Source organism: Colius striatus, chromosome 11 (assembly GCF_028858725.1).
Source record: "Colius striatus isolate bColStr4 chromosome 11, bColStr4.1.hap1, whole genome shotgun sequence".
In the NCBI taxonomy this organism is placed as follows: domain Eukaryota; kingdom Metazoa; phylum Chordata; class Aves; order Coliiformes; family Coliidae; genus Colius; species Colius striatus.
This window is the reverse complement of record NC_084769.1, coordinates 19,045,386-19,069,054: the sequence shown is the minus strand read 5'-3', so window position 1 is coordinate 19,069,054 and position 23,669 is coordinate 19,045,386. Positions and strand designations below refer to the sequence as shown.

Here is a 23,669-nt window from a genome sequence, read left to right as displayed (position 1 = left end):
AAAAATATCTTCAACATGAAAAGATGTATCTAGTTTCAAAATATCTGCCTGCCACAATTGTTGCAATCTATTTTTTTAAACCCAGTAAACAGAAATATTGTGATACTGAAAGAGTGCTCCTTCCCAGCCAAAATAATCAAATCAGCCCAAGCACATCTGATACATAAAAACTTAAGAAAAAAAGCCCAGCCAGCCCTCTGCCCAAAATCCAGTCACTCCCCCCACCCAGGTAAATTTGGCTTTGCTAGTTTAAAACCAAGCAGCTGACCCACCTATGTTTTCCCCCTCTAGTCAGTGGAAACAGTTTTAAATGTCACATTTGAGTTGGGACTCTTCCCATGTATTTTTTTTTATATATATGGACATCTCGTGCACACTCTTTCACAGCAGGGAGGGTTCCTATAACCTAGAACAGCCTCCATCACTTTAATGTTTATTCTCAGAATACTGCTATTTATGACACTGCTTGTGAGAGTTGTGTGATTCAGTTATCAGCATAACTGAATTCATTTTCTTAAGGTCAATTGTCTTCTGTGGCTATCAGGGTTTGAATAATACTGCAAGGGAACTGGCAGGGGAATTTTCAGCATTTTCAGTTTTGTACCCCCTCAGAATTCTACTACTACTTCATTTTTTTTTAAATTTTATTTTTCATCTCAAAGACACTATCTGGTAATCGATGAGAGCCAAATTTCATTACTGACTTTTTGCTATTCTAGCAATTAATCTCTCAGCACTTTTTACAGTGGGTAGAACTTTTCCTACACTGTTAACTCCCGCCATACTTTCTCAAAAAAGGCCTTCCAGAACTTAAAGACAGGTTTGTAAATGTATTTTTATTACGTTGCAGCAATCAAAATATATATGTACTACTGATTTTTCTCCCCCCAAATATTAAATGAAAGTGTAATACATTTTTTTCCCACATTGTGTTCTTGAATGCTCTGGAATCTGTAAAGACCCCGATGTAAAGAAACTGAAGCAATTGCACAATTAGAGACTGAAAGGTGTTATAGTGCTGCACTTACACCGCAATTGAAGTCAGATGTCTCTGTTTAATCAAATATAGCCTCAAAAGTCTCCGTTTGTGAGTATTAGAAACAATAAACAAATATACAAAGAAAGCATCAGAAACAGTAAACTGGTTATTTAAATACAACAGTATCCAACATAGCAGCTAAACACTGGACAATGTTTGAAGTCATCAGCACGTCCACATGCTCTTCTAAATGACGTTTGGGGTCCTGAAACACAAAGGATGCTGTGAGAGAAAGGACTGAAAAATACAGCTCTGAAGGACTTCATTTACTTCAGGTCTATTTAAGATTACTTTAAGTTGACAAACACAGGTCAGTGATGCTCCTAAATCTTCCATTTTAACAAGACTCTAACAAATGACTGAATTTCCACAAATAAGATTTAATTAGTCCACGCTACCAGTCAAATAAGCTGAGGATAGGTTTAGGAAGTAAATTTCCATCCTGCATCAAAAAAGTAATCATGCCAGTTGAGTTTTAAGGACCACACACAATATGTGGAATTTACTATACATCTCACCAAGGCCAATATTTTAATCTTAGTTCTGGTACACTGCAATTTGTTTTCAGATCTTTGTAGAAATGCATGTTCTAATCCTGTAGAGACTCAAGCATGATCTAACACAGTATTTCAATAGTTGTGTTGACTGCAAGAAAATTAGCATATTTATATCCACAAAAAACAACAAAAAAAGCACAATGCTATGTTCAAATGTTTTGAAAAAACTGAATGTTAAGCCTGAGCAGTGTTCTGAAAATACACATCCACACACACACTATTACTCAACTGATGTAGGCATTTGTGGGCATCTGCATAGAACAATAAGATTATTTCTGGTTGAAAACCATATTCATGCACTTCTTCAGTTTCAGAATTAAGTATTTAATCTCCAAATACTGCAAAATTATCAGGTATATTTATAAAAAATCTCTAGACTTTATTGTAGCATTCTTGTGTGTCCTCTCTTTAAGAAATTAAAATATGGAAGTCACACATGGTTGTCAAATTTAACTTTAAAAAAAAAGAATTATTGTCAAAACATAATGAACTCATCTAAGTTCACATAAAAGTCTACAGACAATCTGTACAAGATGACCTTCTTAATTTATTAAAAAAAAAAAAAAAAAAATCACACCGTTCTCCAATACCCTCTGATCCTAAGCATATTATGCAACCTAACAACATAATATCCTCATTGTGAGGAGCCGTCTGCTTAGAAAGCTTTTTATATGTTGCACTACAAAATTCACACAGAAATTACTTAATTGAACCATTTTCTAATTTAAAGAAAACTTAATCATTTTATTGGGAAAATGTTTGGGTTTTTTTTCAAGAACTGTATTCAAAAAGATTTTTATTCTCCACGTATGCATAATGACTTAAACAACTAGTCAAGCTCAAGTTCTGTTTGAGATTACATCATAACCCTTAAAATACAATCCTTCTTACATGTTTTATTTTATATATATGTTTATGTATGTGTAGGTGTGCATAAACTCCATTGTTCTGTATGCTACAGAAATGAGTGACTGAACAATAGTGCAGATGTGTTATGACATAGCTGCTAGAAGCTGATACATAAAAGCAATCCAGAATCCTTTAAATTCTCCTACTGCTACTAGCAATACAATATATACTAGTTCTTTAAGGACACACTGGGTATTTTTTAAACTATTTCTTGTTTCCATTGCCCTTCCTGAATTTGAACACAACCTCTTACAAACTTGTTTTGCTCTCCTCTCCCTTACCAAAGCACAATTCCTCAACCTTTACAATGAAATAAAATACATAAATAGTTTTTCATCAAGTCTTCTATGAAGACATTTATCCTGACATTGCAAAGGGACAGAAAGAACTGAGTGGGTGTTTTCAGTTTCAGCTATGGTCTGAAAACTGTTTTCCTTCAACAGCAACACTAAGGCAAGGCAGCTTACTTGCATATGGGTATTGGAGCCAAGCACTGACAGCGTGTTTGTGAACCAGAAAGGGGTTGAGCTGGCTCTTTAGACATGATAATCTATAGAAACCACTCCCATCTTTTATTTTCTTTTTTTTTAGTCTCAACAGTTTCAGTCTCTCTGAGCAGTCTCTCTGTCTCCCTTAAGACATCTTTACATCTCCTCTTAAATAGAAGTTAAAAGAGAAGAAAAAAAACCCCAACGACCTCCAAATCTCAGCACAGCTCTTCAGGATGTAATACAAAGCCATGTAGATATCCTGCCTATTAGCTATAGTCTTGTTCCTTACACAACAATCTTCAAAAAAACCTCATATTTGGAGCACTGAGAATATCTTGCACGTAGAACTAAGATCACCTATGCACATGTAAAAAAAAAATTAATATTTAGAATGAACTAAGCATATCATTCCACCTCACTCTTAATTCATCACACCTCACCTGCTTGCCAACATTTTTTATTGCCAGCTGTTCAGGTGTCATCTTATCTTCTTCTTCAACAGCCTGTGAAAGAAACACAGAAAAGGTCAGTGTTTCAGATTTCATTTACTTTTCCCCCCAGCCACAAGATTCTCAAAATACAATTCTCTTCCTCAAGAAAAAAAAAAATAAAAATCAAATAGCAACACATTTCAGAAAGTCAAAAGGGAAGGTGCTTCAGCTTTTCAGTAGACGTGGTTTTAATTACTAAGTGCTAGTGCAGAAGATCATGGCAAATACTCATGAACGGTTTTATTGTCAGATATTCACAAAACTTTTTAAGCAAAAATCTTAAACGAGTGGTTAGTTGAAGACTGTTAAACTTGCAAAGCAGAATGAAAAATAACGTTACTTACATTGCTTCAACTACTGGAGTTTGAGATCATTAATTTTTTATACTGCTTAAACTAATTTATACATTTTTATAACATTCTGTTGCCTTCAAACACAGTGATTTTATAAAGTAAATCCACCAACTTAACTAGTGAATGTAATACTGAAATTTGGTTTTAAGGACTTCTTAGAAGTTAAAAAAACAGCACTCATCAAGAATGACTGACATGCATATACTCAGGGTGCTTGTTGAGATCTAGCATTTATGAAAAAAATATTTCTAAGCACAAATGCCAGTCTTATAACAGCACAAACACCCGTGTTTCCTCTTTCTTACAACACCAATAATAATTTCTTTAAAAAGAATATTGAACGGGACCCTAGAGTGTGCTCTAAATACTATCTACTGGAATGACACAAATAAATAACCTTTATTCTGCTACAGTGGTGAAGTAGTTCTTAACCGAATGAATGAATACAGTCAGCTCCTTATTTTGATCTACAAGAATCTTACATTCTCTTTGCTAATTAAAAATACAAAATTGCTGTGATAACTAAAAGCAAAAGATGTCATTAAACGCTTTGCTAGTTTAGGTAAAAGTCATGCGGCAAAGCCTGAAGGACTAATAGGCAGCTTCACATAGAAATGATACGTAGTTTTTCAATAAGAAGCAATATCCATGAGGCCATTAATGCCATACTTGTGTCTACTTTAAACAAATCTCAAGAAACTCTACTGAAAATAGATTATACAAATTAAATGACTACCAAGGTCCAAAAGAGTTCCTGAAACACCTGCTTTGTTTTTATAGTCTAGTCCTTTACAAGTCATTTTGAATAAAGCTCGTGATAATGAATTTTCTTCTAAAATTGAAGTAATACATTTCTTCACTCTACAAATACAGCTACACTTACAACTATTATGGATATGAATACCTTGTTATAATTCTTAGCTAATTCTAACATCTCCTTCACTACTGTTTCATTGAGTTTGCAATGTTCACTGTAGTCCTGAAGGGTCAAGCCTTCCATCCAACTCTTCTTATGCAAATTTAGCAACATCTGCAAAATAAAACCTCTTTAGAGCATTCATCATAAAATACATTAATAATAGTATGAAGACCTCTTTACCAGAAAAACTATTTTTAATAGTAGGCATGTAAATAAAAATATTGATGTTACATTTAAATACAGGGAAGACAGTAATCAACCCTTTTGCTACAACAGAAGGAGAGACTTTGCCTAAGTTTTTAAAGACCAAGCTTACTGAACCTTAAATATGAAAAAGACATGGAAAACAGGGTCACATTTACTTTGACCTTTTAACTTAGGTTTTTCTTTTGTAATTTTTATGTTTTGCTGTATGTTGAGAATGCACAATTGCATTATAGGAGAGCTAACAGAAAGGTTGGCACTTTAGTCACCAAATAAGATCTCTGACAAGTTGAAAGACATTGTTATGCTTGGATTAAACATATGAAGCAGTTATTTGGGCTTCACTGATTATCTTGAATGATATGGAAGCAGCTGCCACACATGATGTAATGAACTTCAAAAACAATCAAAGTATGACTTGTATGTGTTTGTCCTTGTACAATGTAAACAGCTCTAAAAACATGATAAAGTGACACAGAGTTTTGATGGTGATAAACGTGGGGACTATTAGAAATAACTGAAGTATTTTTGACACTCTGATGTAATTCTTGGAAGAGTGAAGGAATAGCTACAAAGGCAAATTCCTGATTTCCATGAATAAAGAATGCATATTTCACAGATCTTCTGCACATCTGAGGACACTTTCAGCAAACAGTTTCCTCTTGACTTCAATTTGCAAACATTTACTACAGACATCTTTGAGAACCTGTAAGCCTTGTAAGTGCTGTCACCTAAACAAGAGTACAAAAGTGCCCATTTCATCCTCCGTGCAGATTCCAAAGAAACCTATCTTTGGAACATATGAACTAAGTCTATGATTCTGTAAGTTGAACGTTTGTGTCATAACTTGTATTAAGATCTTAGTTACTGAAAAAAGAGTTGTAGGCAAACTGCATATTCATCCGGGCTAATCTGGAGTATCATTTGGTGTAATGGGCTCCTCATCTAATACATGAGGGACATACTCCTCTTACTACAGATGGAGATAGCAGATCACTGCTACAAGGCAGGTTTGAGACACAATCCTGCCTTATGAAAGATGTCTGGAGATGGTACCTCACAGACTGAAGTTTCCCTAACCTGGTCAAGATAATTCTCCTACTTGCAAAGGCAACAACTTGTAGATGTAAAGCCACTGAAGAAAATATGCCCTTGGAACACCAGAGAAGACTGGATTGGTCACACTGTTGTATTTGAAGAGAAACAATAACCTTTGGAAGCTCCACAGCCATTTCCTGAAAGAACTGGTTTTGTGGCATTACTCTTTTCAGTAAGAGTGAGGTCTTGAAAGTATGATACTGACCTAAAAACAGTTATGCATTTCACAAATTTCACAAAAATCAGCTCCTTGATTTACATACATATTCTTCCATTATTCCAAATTGGTATTTTTAACAATTTCTAGTCCTCTAAAAGTCACTGTGTGAAAATTATTCTGAACATTTTATCATAAACTCCAACTCCAAGATCAATTTATAACCCTAACAAGGTCATGAACACATACAGGCATAACTGAGGGCAGAATCTGGCTTTTCAGTAAGTAACTTCTGTACGTGATAAATAATCTTTTCTCTGTCTGCTTTACTGCTTGAGATGATCAAGCTAGATTTTACTTGTAACTGAGGAAGTTTGATACAAAAGTAACAGACAATATTTGTGGTCAGAAATTGAAGAATATTTTTTCCTGTAAATCCAGGACATCATTACTTCCTGATATTCAGTGAAGTCTTGGGAAAATCCATTCATATCAACTGGAAGCACCTTCTATCAAATAAAAACCAATAAAAACCTGAAGTTCCTTGGTTATACAATTCCATTTTTGAAAAATATTATCTATTATCACACATATCAGCCCGTGAAAACCTAAGGCAGCTACTATGTCTTTTAGCTTCATCACTGGAAACTTGAAACTGTACAAACCTGTTAAGTGCAGAGAACAGCATGAGGACTTTCCATGCAACATCTGGACAAAAATATGGTCAAACTACTTCAATGAATATTAGAATGTCGAAGGTTTCACCATCATGACTACACACTAAGGGCTTTCTGGAATACAAGACATCTACTCCAGAAGAGTGAAATGACTGCTGATACTTTCAGTAGTTAAAACCAGAATTATGCCACAAATCTCTAACTACTCCTCTGAAAAAAAAGCTAAAATGATTACCTTCTGTTCTAGTTCATTCTTCCTGTAGTTGATGGTGATGGAGTAGTAATGTCTGTTTAGTCCATGAATTAGTGCCTGTAAAATTCAGGGGGAAATTTGCATAAAAATTTCGCCCCATTGAAATGAAGAAATATTAGAATAGAAGAGTTCATTTAAAACACAGCCATCTTCAAACATCACTTGAATAAAAGAAAAAACACAAAAAATATATACAGAGACTATAATTATACATCTTATTTTTTTCTCTTTCAGTGTTCATTAACTGACATTATACTTTCTATTTCTAAACCATAGACTTTTTTCACACAACAACTATCAAAGGAAAAAGGAAATACCTGTAAAATTTAAACAATACATAAGCACAAACATATTTCTCTCAAATCCTTCCCCTCTCAACAAATTTGATTAGCACTTCCATTAAAATATAAAGCCCTTTTTGTTAAAAACCAAAAGAAACATAAGGAAAAACTTCACTATGAGGGTAAGGGAGCAGTGGCACAAGCTGGCCAGATGGGTTGTTGAGTCTTGTTCTCTTGTAGACGTTGAAAACCTACCTGGACGAGTTCTTGTGTGACCTACTCAAGGAAGTCCTGCAGGGGGTTGGACTAGACGATCTCTCGAGGTCCCTTCCTATCCTTAAGATTCTGTGATTCTGTAATGTTGGCTATCTATTTATCACCTCTGCCAACATTCCCAAGTTGATTCGCTAAGGTACATTACGAAGACAGAGTATTTGAAGCAGCAATTAAACATGTGAGATATTGATAATATTACATGCATCAAATTATCCTTGAATAGTAAAGTTAATTTTATTTAAATGAAAAAACACCAAGGTCTCTCATTGTAGTTATGTCCTTTGCAAGTTTGTTCTTAAACTGGCACAATATAATCTGATCGACAGACTAGGTTAAGTGACACCTATATGCACGTCTCTTCTATTTTGCTCATGTGTGTTACTTTTGGGGTTGTTTTTTTGTTTTTTTAATATTTATGACTTAAGGGTGAGATGGATTAAAATTTGAGGAGTACTGGGGATTAAGAAAATTCAATGACCAATCCTCATCACAACTAAAGTGTCTATTTTTCAAATAAAATCTTACATATGAAGTATACATTCAGAAATGAGATCCAATAAATCATATACAAAATATGGGGAATTAGTGGTAAGTGGGGAATTAGTGGTAAATATTTCTGAGGACTCATTCATTCTGCTTATTTATGTTAAATATATTCTTTAGTGTTATGCAGAATGAATTAATGTGTATATGCCTCTTATGGAACTTAATATTTAATCATTCCAAAATTACCTGTATAGAAGTTGAAAATATTATCATATATACACTTTAAACAGATCTCTTTTGCAAATAGATATAAAAAAGATAAAACTACTTGGATGGTTACAATTACGAGAATCACCAGTTACAGGTAACTATTACTTGTGTCACTTAAAGCTGTAAAACACAGTTTTATCAACAAAATAATTTATGGTTGAAACTTAGCAATAGGCAGCTTCCACTTTCATTTTCTTATCCTGCTCAAAATGACCGCATATGACGTTTAAACTCAGTTGTAGGTATTTAGGGAGTTTTATAAAGATGCTAAAATTTGATATAGACCTTTGCCTTCCCCCACTATCCTCTCTCTTTTCTCTCCCCTTCTAAATCCACTCTTTCAAAAAGAGGGGAGAAAGGTAAACAACTGTTTCATTTCAAACCCAAGCAGTAGTTGGAGTTCAGACACTGTAACAGGTTAAATTAAAACCCATAAAGCACTTCCAAGCAAAGCTTCTTCTTCTCATGTTTTGTTTCAAATGGAAACCATTATTCCAACAAACCTTATGAATTAGATGCACAAAGAGCAAGTAAAAAAGCTGTTGGTAAAGAAACAGAAGAAAAAACAAAAAAGGAATGAAGTCAAGCCACATAACGTTCTTGTTCCCGAGACTGAGGAATGTCTTAAAATCCCTTCTTCTAGCCCAGATGAAATCAATATTATGTTTGCTGCTGACTTCAGCTGGGCCAGAACTTCACTTAACAACCTTAGAATAAAAGCAAAACAACACTGCAAGGGCCCCTTCAGTTTTAAGAACAGTGTATCATTTTTAACTACGATTTTTAGCTTAACAGTGTTGCGACAGCTGACTGTCAACTTGCAAAAAATCCAACACAAACAAAAAATATCCACTCTAACAACAGAAATCCAAGGCTCCTATGACCAAAATATGCCATGCTGTAGTGACAGTGATCTTAAAATAATGAAGTCAAATGATACTACGGTGGGAGGTCATTACACATAGTCCAGAACAGTCCAGTTTGAAAAGCCCTGAAAAACGCAAGCATGGACTTGCCTATATCCAATCAAGAATATTAGCTGCTTATTACTAGAGTTGGAGGTTTTTACTGATTCAAAAATCAGAAGTAAAACACAGCAACTTCTTGAAGCAGACATTCTTTTCATTGTATGATTTTTTTGCTAGTTTGTTTATAAATAGTAAAGGGTTTCAATGCAATAAAAAACAACTCAACTTTTGAAAGATAAGGGTATGGTGAGATGGTGAGCTAGTAAGGCCCAAAGGAGGGCTCTCTTACAGCAGAAGTTTCAATTCAGTTATTTCAATTCTACTATGACTAGCATACAGTCTTGGATGTTTATCTAGCAAACATTTTTATTGTTCAAATAATAGATCAGAAGAGCAGGAATCACACTTCAAGGCTGTAAGTATACATATGTCTTTTGGAATGCATAGTAAGGGAAAAAGTTTTTCTGGAGACAAAACCAAAGAAAACACATTTATGCAAAATTATGACACAGATAAAAGCATTCCAGAAGATACTTGTTCCAGGACAGAAGCTATTTCTCCCAAAATAAAGGTTTGCTTTGTTATTGACCAGTATTTTAACTTACCAGTGCAAGTCAACTTCCAAAAGCAAACTTTAAATATTCTAAGTTTCACAAATGCTTACAAAGACAACATACTAAAAAAAAATCCCATTAGTTGAAGCCAATCAAATATGCTATTTATCCACTGGATCTCCTAGTCTACCTTTTTTTCAGTAAAATACTGCATTACATAAAAATCAGAGATTAATTTCAATACAATAGAAGGGGAAAGCCAGATTACATATTAAGCCACAACTTATATAAAAGCATACAGTAGAAATACAATATTATCAAGGAAAAAGAAACTTTTTCCATAATTTACTTCAAAATAATTTACCTTTAGGAAAACTGAGATGTTAATAAGCAGTATTTTTTGAATTGCAGTATTGAAAACAATATCTATCTTGCATCACAAGTTATGACATCAACTGTCACTTTTAAAAGCTTGCATTTCCATAAATCCTCTACTTCAAGCTCTGCAGTATGTGCCTATACATGCATTCATACTTAGGTAGCTTGTTTAGGGCTCAATTTTAAACCCTTCACATATATAACTCCACTGATGAATCACATCAATTATAAATGGATGCAGAAAAATGTTACAGAGAGAGAGAGAGAGAGAGACACAAACAATTTGTAGCTTACTGTGTGCAGATACCTTTCCCCAAAATTGCTGAATAAATCTTGCGATTTACAAGACTATCAACAGTGGGTTTACCTGGATAGATGGCTTGTTTAAGTGACCCAGATTTGAAGTTGTTTGTCTTGGTTCATGTCCCAAGACCATCATATTAGCATTGATCAATCTGAAGGCATCAATAACAACCTGTAAAAACAAGATGTCAAGTCAATTCTTTTTAGAAAATGAAACTAATAGTGCCAAGCAACAGTGGACAAGGCACAATCAACTCTCATCTGTTTTTGGCCTTTATCCAGAAAATCATTTAATTATAATATTAATAAAAAAGAGCCTCCTGCTGGCTATGCTCTCAGCACACTACACTACCCTGTATTGTAAGGTGACACCGATTATTACCTTCTCGATGGAGCTGTAAAGTTTTAGATACAAGATATCATCATATAACATTGAATTTTTACCTATGCTTATTCTAAGCTTCAGAGGTATGCATATGTTTGTCACCTAAATCTTATCCAATCAAAATGAATGACAGAGAGAGACTAAAACTGAAAGTGAGCACAAGCTAAGGGACCAAGTCTAAAGCCCAGTCCTGTCACATCAATTATACTACCATAATACTTGAAATGACAACAAAATTATAGCCAGCAAGGAACTTGCCCCATGTATTCCCTTCTAGTCAGATGCTTTTTGCTTCTTGTGACTATGAAAGGGTCTATAAACTGTCTGATGGATTAAAAAGTCCTTGTCAGTGTCATGCTCAGGAGTAAAAAAATAAAGAAAGAGAAAATCAAGGTCATTTATGATTTAAAGGTACACGGCAGGTAGTATTCGGTGACATTTCACTGTGAAGAAAGTAAAACCATCACTGATTTTTATTCTGTCCTGTGCTATCATGCCTATGAAAGTAGGCTTTAATGGCCTCACACAATAAAGTCCACATTTCTATCCAGTACCAATATGAGGTGGAACAGAACTGAGAACATACCTACAATACACTCAATGCACTACTCCTGGGCACTCGTCATTATGGATTTGTAATTGCAAGATAAGGTTTCCCATTCAGGCCTCACCCCAGTTTTTTAACTGGACCATTGCACATCCTTGTATGTTCACAGAAACAGTACCAGGCATACTTTACAGTCATCTTGTCTGTATATGTTTGAAGTTATTCTACTGCATTAAACTAAACAGTTTAAATTTCCTTTTAACAGCTCTTCTACAATCATTTTAACTTTCTTCCTCTGCATACTACAAGTTGGGCAACAACAGACACGTTTATATGACTGCTTTGATACTTTGTGGAATTCGGCCTAAACCAAATATTTTATGTTGAAACAACATGAAATCAACCACTAAAAGTCTGCAGAGAAACTGACATCAAGTCTCCCAACTTGCTCTAACATTTTCCTCTCTACAAGAATATTAGTAACAAAATCTATATGCAATTTATTAGGAGTACAATATCAATATTGAAGTCATTTGTGTGGAAATAACATTAATTGGCAGTATTTCTAACAAAAAAAAAAGATATAAACTGAAAAAGCTTATCACTTGTATTTACTTTTGAGATCAAACTACTTCAGTCATACTGAGAGACTCAGTACCATAAGGTCTATTGCCTGGACTCCCAGCTCACTGACCAGATCTGTCCATGTCTTAAAACTGCAAGCAGAAAGTGTGCGAAGAAAAAAAAAATTTCTGTATTAAGAAAGTTACCTTGTGAACCAGTTAACAGTGATTTTTTTTTAACAGTAATAAAACCAAAACACAATTAATATTTAATATGCAGTATATGCATGCTTTCTGATATTAATGCTATAAAAAAGGAATTACATTTTAAAACCCCCTTAATTCTCAAAAATATCTGAAACAATTTCTATATACCTCTAGATTCTTTGGAGTGACATGAAAATAATTGTGTTCTTTTCCTTTCTTATTGCTAACAGATTTCCCACTATATCTACATATTTGTGACATGTGTATATATCTAGATATATACGGGCTTATATATATTCTATTTTTAACAGATGTTCTAACTTCTAAACACCTGGAAATGCTCAACTGTAACAAACAGGCAGTAAACACAAAAAAGTCAAAGCAAAAGAATTCCACACCACAGGTTCTCCAGGGAATAGCTAGATAAGAGCTAAAAATCCAAGCAAGTAAAAATTTACCCTGAGGAAGGAGAAACGTGAACTTGGCAGTATATTATAATCACAAGGAGCTGCTATATAACTTACTAATGACCGTGCTTCTAGATTTGAATTTAACTGAGAAGTTCACTAGAAAATGTTGAGCTTATCAGAAAACAATGGCATTGACCAGTATGGATTTCTTTTGGGACTTGAGTCATGTAAAATAAAAAGAAAAACAAAGAACTGATTAAATTTTACTTTGGTAAGAAATTTGACATTTCAGTTCACAAGGCTATGTTTGGAGAAATTTCATATTAAAATATGAGAACTAGCTGCTAAAACATTTGAGTGATATGGAATATTACTCTGGTATCTTATTTCTGACCAGAAGTAATTTTCATTATGTTTCAGGCTGTACCCACATGGGAAAAGGCTGCCCACTCTCTCTGTCCTTCTGAAGGAATGAAGAAGTATCAGTCTAACAGAAAGTGATATGAAACATTAAAATCACAAATATCAAGCTTTAAAAGGAACAAAATAAAATAAATAAATCACAATTTTTGCAATCTCCGAGAGGTACAAAAAGTAAATGTGTGAATGGTACCTCTCCTCACTGTTGCACTGTGATAACCAATGGTAACTAAATACTTTACACTAAGATTAAAGGAATTTGCTGCTATCACTATAGCAACCATCTTAAAGAAACTAACATGCTCAACAACGTGGAGGCTAAATTTAGATCTAATACGCAATATAAACAAATACAACAAAAAACTCAACATATTAATTTCTATGAAATGTAATTGCGATTTTTTTTTCCACAGTGAGCAAAATCGGTCCCTCCTTTAGAGGACTATATTAAAATAAATAGACTCATTAATGCCCAGCATACTAATGAGCAATGGGTGAAGTAGGTGTTAATTATGTCACAGTAAGATTCAAGAAAAAAAGAAAAAGCCCTGGTGAGCATTTGGAAAGGTACACACAAGTTGAAGTGTCCTCTCTACATTTGTTATATTTTAAGTACAGCATGATGCAATCAGATGACAGCAACATGATCACACCATATCCTAGGATGTAAACTTTAGATACAGTATTTTGAACAAAGAATCTCTAAAGATTAACTTAAAGCACAAAAACCCCACTATGGTAACTCAGATTTTTGTTGTAAGAAGTCAGTATTTCTCATCCAAAAATTAAGCTTTCATTGTATTTAAATTACCTAACAGCATGCACTGTTTTAGTAAAAACTAGTTTCCAAGCTTCATGCTTTCTGTGAAGACATAATTTAAAAGTCTATGCCATTGGGATATTTTCCAGAAACACGAAGGCAGATTTTTTTGGTTTTCTAAATGCACTTTCATAGTGTAACTCTTTCTCCTCTCTGACCATTTAATTTTTCCTAGTACAAGTGTCTTCAGACTTTTCAGAGGTCATTTCAACAGCAGACAGCTTATAACAAAACCATTAGCAGTTTGGCTAGCTTAGGGAAACCTCTTACTTTCCTTTTTTGTTTATTATCACTGCATGAATCTGCAGCATATGAGAGTTTATAATTTCTCAGGCTTGTTAAATTCATGTTAAAGGTCTGTTTTCTTGTTGAATAAATTTTGTTCATATAATGCTGCCTATTTCATATACTGAGTCTTTAATAGCACCTTTGGTCTATGCGCAACTCACAGATCAAAACAGAGGACTAAAATAGGGGTTGATGATGCTATTTACATGTGTGATTCCTGCTGTCTTCTTGTTAGTAGCTTTAATATAATAGAAGACCTTGTCTGTTTTGTAATTAACACATCTTTACTGGAGAGATATTTGGAAGTGATTGCTGTGAATATACTGGTTAGTAAAATAAACACAATCACACACCACTTTCTGTTATCAGACAAATTTGTGAATTGTACACATTATACTCCAGATCAACAAACTGTGATATAACAGCCAAGTAGAAGACACATTTATATAACCCTTTATTTTTCTGAAAATATGTATTCAATCTGACCTTGCAAATATAATTAGCTTGTGGGATGTGTGGATTTCAGTACCATGGATGCTTTACTAATTGCAGCTCTTGGAAATAGATACTAAATATTTGGAAGCTGCCAATACAAAATAAAAACTGCATCTTTTTGTACATCTGTCTTAGCTTCAAAAAGCATAATAATCTAAAAAACAATAACTATACAGCATTTTTTAAGCATTTACCCAGGGTCAACAACCCACAGCAGAGCCCACATATTGCATTTTTAGAAACAAATTTTATAATTATCTGCAATATACTTAATAAATTTAAGGACAGCTATAATCAGTGATTCGTAGTTTTTGACAATTTACGGACAATTACTGTATTCCTCACTTGCTAACTAGATAAAATTCTGGCCTTTCACAGTCTGGACATAGTTATTAAAAATAATGCCTTGATAAGGATTTAGGATGCTTTTACCTTCTGTGTATATGCCATCTATGTATTACCCCTTCCTCTAAAACAGTCTTCATAACTTCGTGCAGTATGTAAAAAAGAAGAGAATTTCAAGAGTACTTAACACTTTTGATTCTTACATCCTTCCAATAACAAATCTACAAACAATATTGAGAGAAACAGTCCTGTTTTCCAAGACCCACTATATTTTAACAGTAAACTTCAGTTAGCAATGTCAGCCTTTTTCTGTTGAAATTTTTTACAATTTCAACATAAATTTTTTTTTTCCAGTGAAGAGTCTATGACATATGGTGACTAGCTTTAAAAATGTACCATGTCCTTGGTATTCAAATAGAGATGTATTGTTTATGCCACGTGTTTATGAACAAACATACCAGTGCTTAAAGACAACTCTGCAAGGCATATAATGCGGTCATGCCAGGTGTGGAAAAAGAAGTAATGTCCCATCTAAAATCTCTTTTATCACCTGCAACTGACCTGTTATCAACTGCTTAGTTTGTTTCTAGATTCTTTAAAAATGAAATGGAACATGTGACCTGAGAAGTGCAGCTCAGGTTTATGACCATTTCGTTATTTATGCTGCCATGCACTGTTAGACAACTACAAGTGATGAACATCTTCCGTCCTCTGTAAGCCCACAACATGAAAAATTCAAAGAAATGTTACTTTTTATGCCATTTCCAATGAAAAGCACTAAGAACCGAAACTGACTCATGCCAAATGCATATCACTGAATTGCTGTGATTGTGAGTTTGAAGTTTGCAACATGGAAATTATTTATAAAATGTCAATTTTAGCTCTGGCAAATAAATTCCTATGAGTATGTGCATTTTCCTTCTCTGTCCTTAGAGAATTGCTTACTTGTGGTCAAATCCACAGTACAACTTGAATATCCATACTGGGAGGAGAGAAAACTACAGTATAATACATTTATCTTGACAAGTGAGGGCATGCATCCGTAACTCCCAAGTAGCAAAGCCGCAAGTTTTAAAGCTATATGCCTTAATGAAGAGAAATGGATTATTCTACATCTACCATGGCAAGAGCAAATTAAACATTTAATACTTTTCAACAAAAAGTCATCTTAGAACTTTTTTGTTGTTTTAAGGAAGGGCACGAACTGAAGTAACCTATGTAAATAGTTTTGTAGGTAAACATATACCACTTAATTAAATCATAGCAAGTTCAAAGAATGCTCTGTATCAAAATTCAGAACACTGATATTAACAGTTTTGGTACCCCATTAAAAAAGTTAGGAAGCAAAATTTGTTGTTCTGAAGAGATGCAACTACTATTAAAAAAATGCTGGTTTTCAAATGGAACAGTAACAAAACAGTGGTATAGTGGTAGCAATAAAACACTTCAATACTTTGTACCTTATGCCTAGGTTTGCAAAAACACGTCCTGAACTGGAAACACCTAGTGGCCTACACTGTAGCACAGATGCAATTAATCTCTTACAAATATGAGTCTTCTGGAAAAAGGGTATGAATCTTTACTGAACCAACAGTAATGCAATCCAGAACAAATATAAGCTCCAAATCAGTCTCTTATTTGATCTAGGCAAGAACTGAGTTCCAACATTTCCATCTCCAATACACAGGTTACTGCACCAAATGTTCTGTTCGGCCAACATTAAGAAAGACAACAATACTGTAAGAGTATCTGAATGTTCCAGACTTTGTAAAAAGTATAAGAAATGTACCCTTGATATTTCAAACAAGTTATCTTGTTTTAGAATTTTTCTCTTTTGCAACAAAAACCTGAAAGTCTAGTTCTAATAATGAAAATGGTTCCAGTTCTGAAAGATTGATAGAATTGTAGGTTTCACATGCTTTAAACCACATTTTCTTTTAAAATATTACCTGCAAAAAAATTCACAATAACCAGAAATTACTCCAAAGCAGCAGTGACAATATAGTCAAACTGCTGTTTTGTTTAGTTGTTCTTAACTAATACTTTCAGGCTGTATTCTAATGACTGTTAAACTCACTTGTGCCCAGGAAAGATTTATTAATGTGAAGGCTAGTGAGACGAATGCATGAAGTGGAGAGGGGAATTTGGGTACATAAAGAAAACCTTGTTAGGTATCTCAAATCTTCTTAAAGTTCTCACAAACCTAATTGCACTATTTTAAATCTCAAATTTGAGGAAATACACGGGTCTACACACAACTCATTTTAATGATTGGGGTATTTTTTCCTGCCTTTTTAAAAAACACAGTCACGACTTCCTCTAATCCTGAGGTTAATTGAAACAAACAAGGGAAAAAGACAGGTTCAAAGGTAAAATAGTAACACTCTTATCAGAGTGGTGGTCTGAAAACACAATCTTTCAGAAAAATGGTGCAAGACTTATGTTTAGCTAAAGAAAGTTACCGATTGCAATTCTAACATACAGAAGACTAATTGTTAAATATCTCTCCACTTTTGTTTTCACTTCTAGACTATAAAGTAATTAGCAATCATAAAAACATCGCATACATATTTGTCTTGCTGAGTTGGGAGGATCTGCAACACAAAACCTGTCCAAGATAAGCAGTTCAGCTGTCTTTCCCCACATTAGGCCACCAAGCTGATATAGTGTAATTGTAATGTAAGAGTAGCAGAAGAGCTCAAAATTATTTGCAAATTGCTACTCATTTAGCACTCAATCAAATAAACGTCTATGTTCTAAAGAGTTAAAAACTTAAATCAGGTAGTAACAGAACCTTATTGTTCATGCCCATAAATAATTACACACAGGTTGCCACCTAGATTTAGAAATATCAATGGAAAAAGAAGAGGAAGAGGAGGGTTTTAAGGAAGAGGTTGCCAGAATAAGTCATCCAGTAAATGAAAAACAAAGCTCTCTTCAATCATATGATCTACGGGTTTCACAGTAGCATTTTCTCCTATGTCTACATAAATTTTGTCTATTTTGAAAATTGGACAAAATCTCACTAGCAGGATAATAAAAGCATGCTGAAATACTAGAAAATTTGAAAGTATTTAGCCACCAGACTTCTAGGATACAGAATATCATTCTAAATAGATTTTTGAATATTTGAAGACATGATTTTTCTTTGTTAATAGCTCAAAAGGACTTTGAGACCTTCACCTTCCTCAAAATGACCTTGTGGCTTTGGACAGACACAACTTTGCTATGGACTCAGCAGCAACTCAGCTGAGCTCTTCTCAGTAATTCATTTAAGTAGGATGCATCTAATCTCTCTCTCTCTCCAGATAATAGCTATTTTAGGACAAATAATACTTCACTGTTTTTTTTTTAAGCTTACAGTATAACTGTCCCTCTTTGGGAGTTCTAGGAGCATGATAATTTTTTTTTTTTTCACACTTTAAAAATGAGCAAAAGAACAAATGATAAAAGTTCACCACATTTGTTACTCCTTTTAGAAGAGAATTCTAAATATCTCTGAAATTGAACAAGAGATGTAATTTACTACTTCTGCTGGAAAGAAACTGCTTGAACAAAATGCACACTACAAAACTGAGCACTACAGCCCCATTCTGGCTACTCTTTGAAGTATCAAATCTTCCTGAAGAGGTTAGTAACCTAAACAAGCTACTCAGAGACCACACAACACGGTTTGTCAATGATGTATATGGCAGGAGACAGTAGCAATGAACTGAAATGGGGAGCTGCTGACTGTACACAAGGGAAAAAAAAAAACTGCAAGAATAATTAAGTATTGGAATAGGCATTCCCATCAGGCCATTGCATTCAAAGACTCAAGCAGACAAAACCCTAAGTGAGCTAGTCTGATCTCAACGCTGACACTGTGCTCTGCATGAAGTTGGAGTAGATATTCTCTTGAGGTCATTTAAAACTGGAACGAATTTGATCTATCTAGCTACACAAATGTCTATGTTTTTCCTCCTTGTGCCCTCTGAATGACATGAAGGATAAAATATCACAGCAAAAACCTCTTTTAGGAAAGTGGCAGGACATGTTTTAAGTGTAAGATTAAGATGCATACCATATTTGTTTTTTATCTGTCAGGAAGTGATCAACATACAAAGTAGAATTAACAAAAAGTCATAGCAAAGGTAAGTCTTTTCCTCAGCAAGCAATTAAAAAAAATATTTTTGCTATAAATCAGATTCCTACAAACACTCCTGACAATGTCTTGCTAGGAAAAACTGCAGTATGATGGACATGAAATTTTGCTGCATGAATAAGAGGTTTTGCTACATGTCCTGTTCTATACCACAAGTGCCAACAAACTTCCCAGATGTACAAAATGGACTTCTGACAATTTTGGACATTTCACTGATCCTTATATGTCAGCAATTACTAATCAAGGGAAATCCAAAAAACTGCCTCAAAAACTAGATGATTTCAAATGGGGACTTTTTAATAAGAAAGATTTAAAGTTTGAATAGCTCAAGAAAGAAAACATCACTTAATTTAATGTATATGAATGCAACACAGTAAGTTGATGCCTGTAGAGTTAAAGATACTATGTTACAGGGGGTTTAGTGTAGTTATATTTTCTGTAAGAGGTGAGGAACAGCTACTAAGTTAAGGTCAAAAAAATCGTATTTTTAACATTTGGTAAAGGTATATGGTTCTCTGTACAGATATTTCAAAATGTGTTAGAAATAAATATGAAATGTCAATATTTAGCTTTATTCCAGATCTTTAATTAAACTACTGCTTCTGTAGAATATTCTAAATACATATTACAACTTCCACCTCACAGACTGGGAAATTGGAAGGAGTTAAAATAAGGTTTATTGTTAAGTATAAGCTGAAGCAATAGCTAGTCAGGTTGCCCACTGGATGTATTTCAGTATGTTTATTTTGATTTAAATAATAAAAACATTTTTATTAAAAACTTCAGAAACAAAACAAAGCCTCTTCTCTCTGAGTTCTGTTAACATCAACCTTTAGTTAAAATTCCTTGACTTATTGTGAGTTTATTAGAGTATTGTTACCCAAAAAATTGCAATACATGGTATACAGTCATGAAAATCATACTGCATGTGCAAGAATCTGTATGTAAAGTAATAAGATTAATATCTAGAATTACTTGTCCTTCATGTGCCCTACTGTATTTATGTAATAATATACCAGTCCTAAAACGCTCATTAAAGTAGTTTGCGTTTAATTGACAGACCTACCTTTATTTTTATATAAGGATTTTAGATGACTTCATTCTTGCTCATAGGCTTTAGTAAGATATAAAAGGACTTAAAACCCCAAACTCGAGAATTGTATGCATTCTTACCTTTATATTGCAATCGTACATCCCTGTCTTACTAGGTGTTTGGAACACGTTTATCCAGTTGAGGTCAGATAACAAAGAAGTTAACAAGTTTTTGCTTTCTACCAGTGTCAGGTCAAACTGCTTGTTAATGCTGTAGCTAGTCAAGGTGAACCTGAGGCTCCTCATCAGAATTCACTTCAACTTCCTGACACATGAAAATAACCTCTACCCTGGTCATTCTTCACTAACACAACCATGACTGCTTCACTGACTATAAGCCACAGCAATTTGTATGGCCATGGACTTGCCCTGAGGCAGGTTTAAAATCATCTAATGTATTTAAAAACAGTGTCCAAAATAACACATCTAATCTCAAAAGACACTATATTAATTTTTTTATGCCACATGTTCATTATAATTTTTTGCCAGATAGATATCCTAGTAAAAGGTGTAACAAGTAATGATCTTGGACTCACATAGCTACATACACAAGCAAAAGCCCACAAGTACAGTGGCTACTACACCAGCAAAATTACCTCTGCAAGCAATTCTTCTGTTTTTGCTGAGAAAAAGCAGGTAGAAAAAAAAAAGTAGAAAAAGTCCTGAAATAGGCCTAGCTCGAGTTGTCTCACACATGAATAGGGACTGGATGCCATACTAGGGCAGCCACACACATGAAACAGTAAAACTTGACCTAAGAAATCCCCTTGAGCTCTAATGTATCTGTTCTCTCAGTTCATCTAAAAATGAAAATACATTTCAATGTAAGTGATCTTGCCAATAAGGATCATAAAAGTCATATACATTCCATTGCCCAATCTCACCTCTAAAGAAACCAGGAAATTAATTAGAAGTGGTATTCATGATTTGAGGGATTCTTTCTATTTCTAGGCTTTTAAGGATGCACTTGCCAGAAACATGACAGATGTAAACTTATTTTTAATGTGAAACCTGAGAATGTAATTTAATCTGACTGTAGAAGCTAGACATATATTAAAAACAAACATTACAAGATTTCCAGTGATCTCAAGTACTGGCAGCAATGCCATAAGAAGAACTGTAATTGAGAAATGTTTAGAGGGACAAAATTTTATTCACATTCAAAATAAATATGCCAAAGATTATTTTCTTGAAGAGAACAAAGACCCTCAAAGATGACATCTGTGTCAAGCAACAGTGGTAAAAAAAAAATTATTTAAAAACTCTCCAAAACTAAACCAGTGAGTGAGTGTAGTATAACAGCAATGGGACTTACTGGAATGCTTTTCTCCTTAACAGATTTAATAGTGAGGTCTAAACTAATTAGAAGTATAGTCTCAAAAATAATATTTTGATAAAATAAAAAGAAAGATATTTTAAAATTTCTATTGGAGTAGGAAAATAAGAAAAAAAATATTAAAAGTTCAAGAAAAAAAAAAAGTCAGGAGTAATTAACTCTACTGCATCCTTTCCCTTCCCCCCAAAACTACTTAATTTTTCTTTAACTCTTTATGCTATTTGAAAAGGAGCAAAATTGATTTAGATGTCTAATAGCTTCCAAACCACCAAAACCTATTTCAATTGCCTGTTACATAAATAGATTTGCTGTAAAAATCGGAATTAAAAACTCAAGTGAAAATGCTACTGTAGTTTCAGTATATTCTATTATGAAATTAAGGGAACCCTTAGTGGAATCATTTAGTAGGCTTTAGTATGATGTGTCTCACAGGAAATATGGTACTACAGCTTTACAGAAGATGAACAGTTACTTTTAAAATATTTATAAATTTACATTAATATCATCCATATATACCATGATGCATCTCAATAATTATTCTACAATACAATGGGAGTGCATGCTCAAACAAAACACCTCAGCAGTATTTTAAAGCAGTAAACCACCTAGCCAATTTCTGTACGTTCTGTAGTTTTTCTAATCCACTCTCCCTGTGGTTGAGCAAAATCGAATTGCCTCTCACATTTGCAGACAGCTCTGTGAAGGTGATAATAGAGCTGCTCCCTGCTGTCATGAGGCAGGAAATAGGAAAATGGCATATGGGGCTAGAAAGAAATAAAAAGAGAACTAAACAAGAACAAAAGAGATTTCAACAAAGGACAACTATAACCCAATATGCTTTGCAAGTTAATCTCTTTTCATATCCATTTAACATACTTAATCATTTATCTGCACACTTCTCAAAAACTCAAATGCTTGATATCAAGTCTTCTGTAAAGTTTTATTGCCTAAAACATTTGGAATAGGAACGATACTAAAAGCCACCATATGCAACACCTGTGAATCAATGCTGCCTTACTACCTACATTAAGGGGCTCAGCCTATTCCAGTCTGTTAGTAATTGATCTTAGATTTTGTGGCTAAAATGAATATCTGAAACAATGTATGCTTAGATTGTTAGTTGCAAACATGTTGAGTGACACCTGAGTAGTAAAATATTAAGGGAGGACTATGATTGGCTATGTGTACCGACAATATCACTGACTTCCAGCCTGTTTGAGGACCACTGATGTAAGCTACAGAATAAACTAAAAATGATCTTTTCATTTAAGATGAGATTAATTTTTTAAAGTAGAATGGGCCTCCAAAAATCAAGAACTTAAACATATATACAGTGCCTCTATATTAAACCATACCAAAGTACCTTAAAAAAAGCAAGCCTACTATACCTTTCCTTTTACACTCTGAATGGGATCCACCACCACAGCAACAGCTCTTTCTGATAATGCTTCAAAGCTCTGCTGAGTATTGATATCTACACCAGACAACCAACAGCCAAAGCCAGGGTGACTGTGATACCAACCAACTACCATCTCAGGTCTGAAACAAAGAGGACACAGAGATTCTTAAAAACAAGAACACGTAATGCAAGAAGAAATAGTAATGTTGTCAGGGCATAAATTAGGATGAGCTGTGAAAAAAACACCATTAGAAATATTTAAATTACTCCCCATAGCATGGTGAAAACATGGACATGAATAAATGAGACAAAAGAGGGCTATCATTAAAGGATGCACATTAGTAGTGGTAGATAATGCTTTCAGTTTTTCACCCTGTTACCACACCTTCCCCGAACCAGTTTTTACCCTTTCAGCACTTGAGTAAGTATCTACTCTTTAACTCCTTGGCTTCGAGGGTTGAATTTTCACTGCACAAAGTCCATTTCAGACATGGACAACAGGAACCAACGGTGGGAAAGGATTAAATATCAATTAAACCAGCAGTAGAACTAGG

General features: G+C 34.1%; 1 protein-coding gene across 3 annotated transcripts in view; it reads right to left on the bottom strand.

Moving 5' to 3' along the window:
* Positions 1-815: 815 nt before the first annotated feature.
* The window catches only part of PSMD14 (proteasome 26S subunit, non-ATPase 14), a 47,555-nt gene continuing 24,701 nt past the window's right edge, over positions 816-23,669 (bottom strand). For all 3 annotated transcript variants that reach the window (XM_062005052.1, XM_062005054.1, XM_062005053.1), the window contains 6 exons: positions 23,105-23,255; positions 10,729-10,836; positions 7,131-7,205; positions 4,745-4,870; positions 3,437-3,499; positions 816-1,244 (listed from right to left, as the gene is read on the bottom strand). In XM_062005052.1, coding sequence (XP_061861036.1) covers positions 1,146-1,244; positions 3,437-3,499; positions 4,745-4,870; positions 7,131-7,205; positions 10,729-10,836; positions 23,105-23,255 — 622 coding nt within the window. In that variant the 3' untranslated portion in view covers positions 816-1,145. The remainder of the gene's footprint in view (positions 1,245-3,436; positions 3,500-4,744; positions 4,871-7,130; positions 7,206-10,728; positions 10,837-23,104; positions 23,256-23,669) is intronic.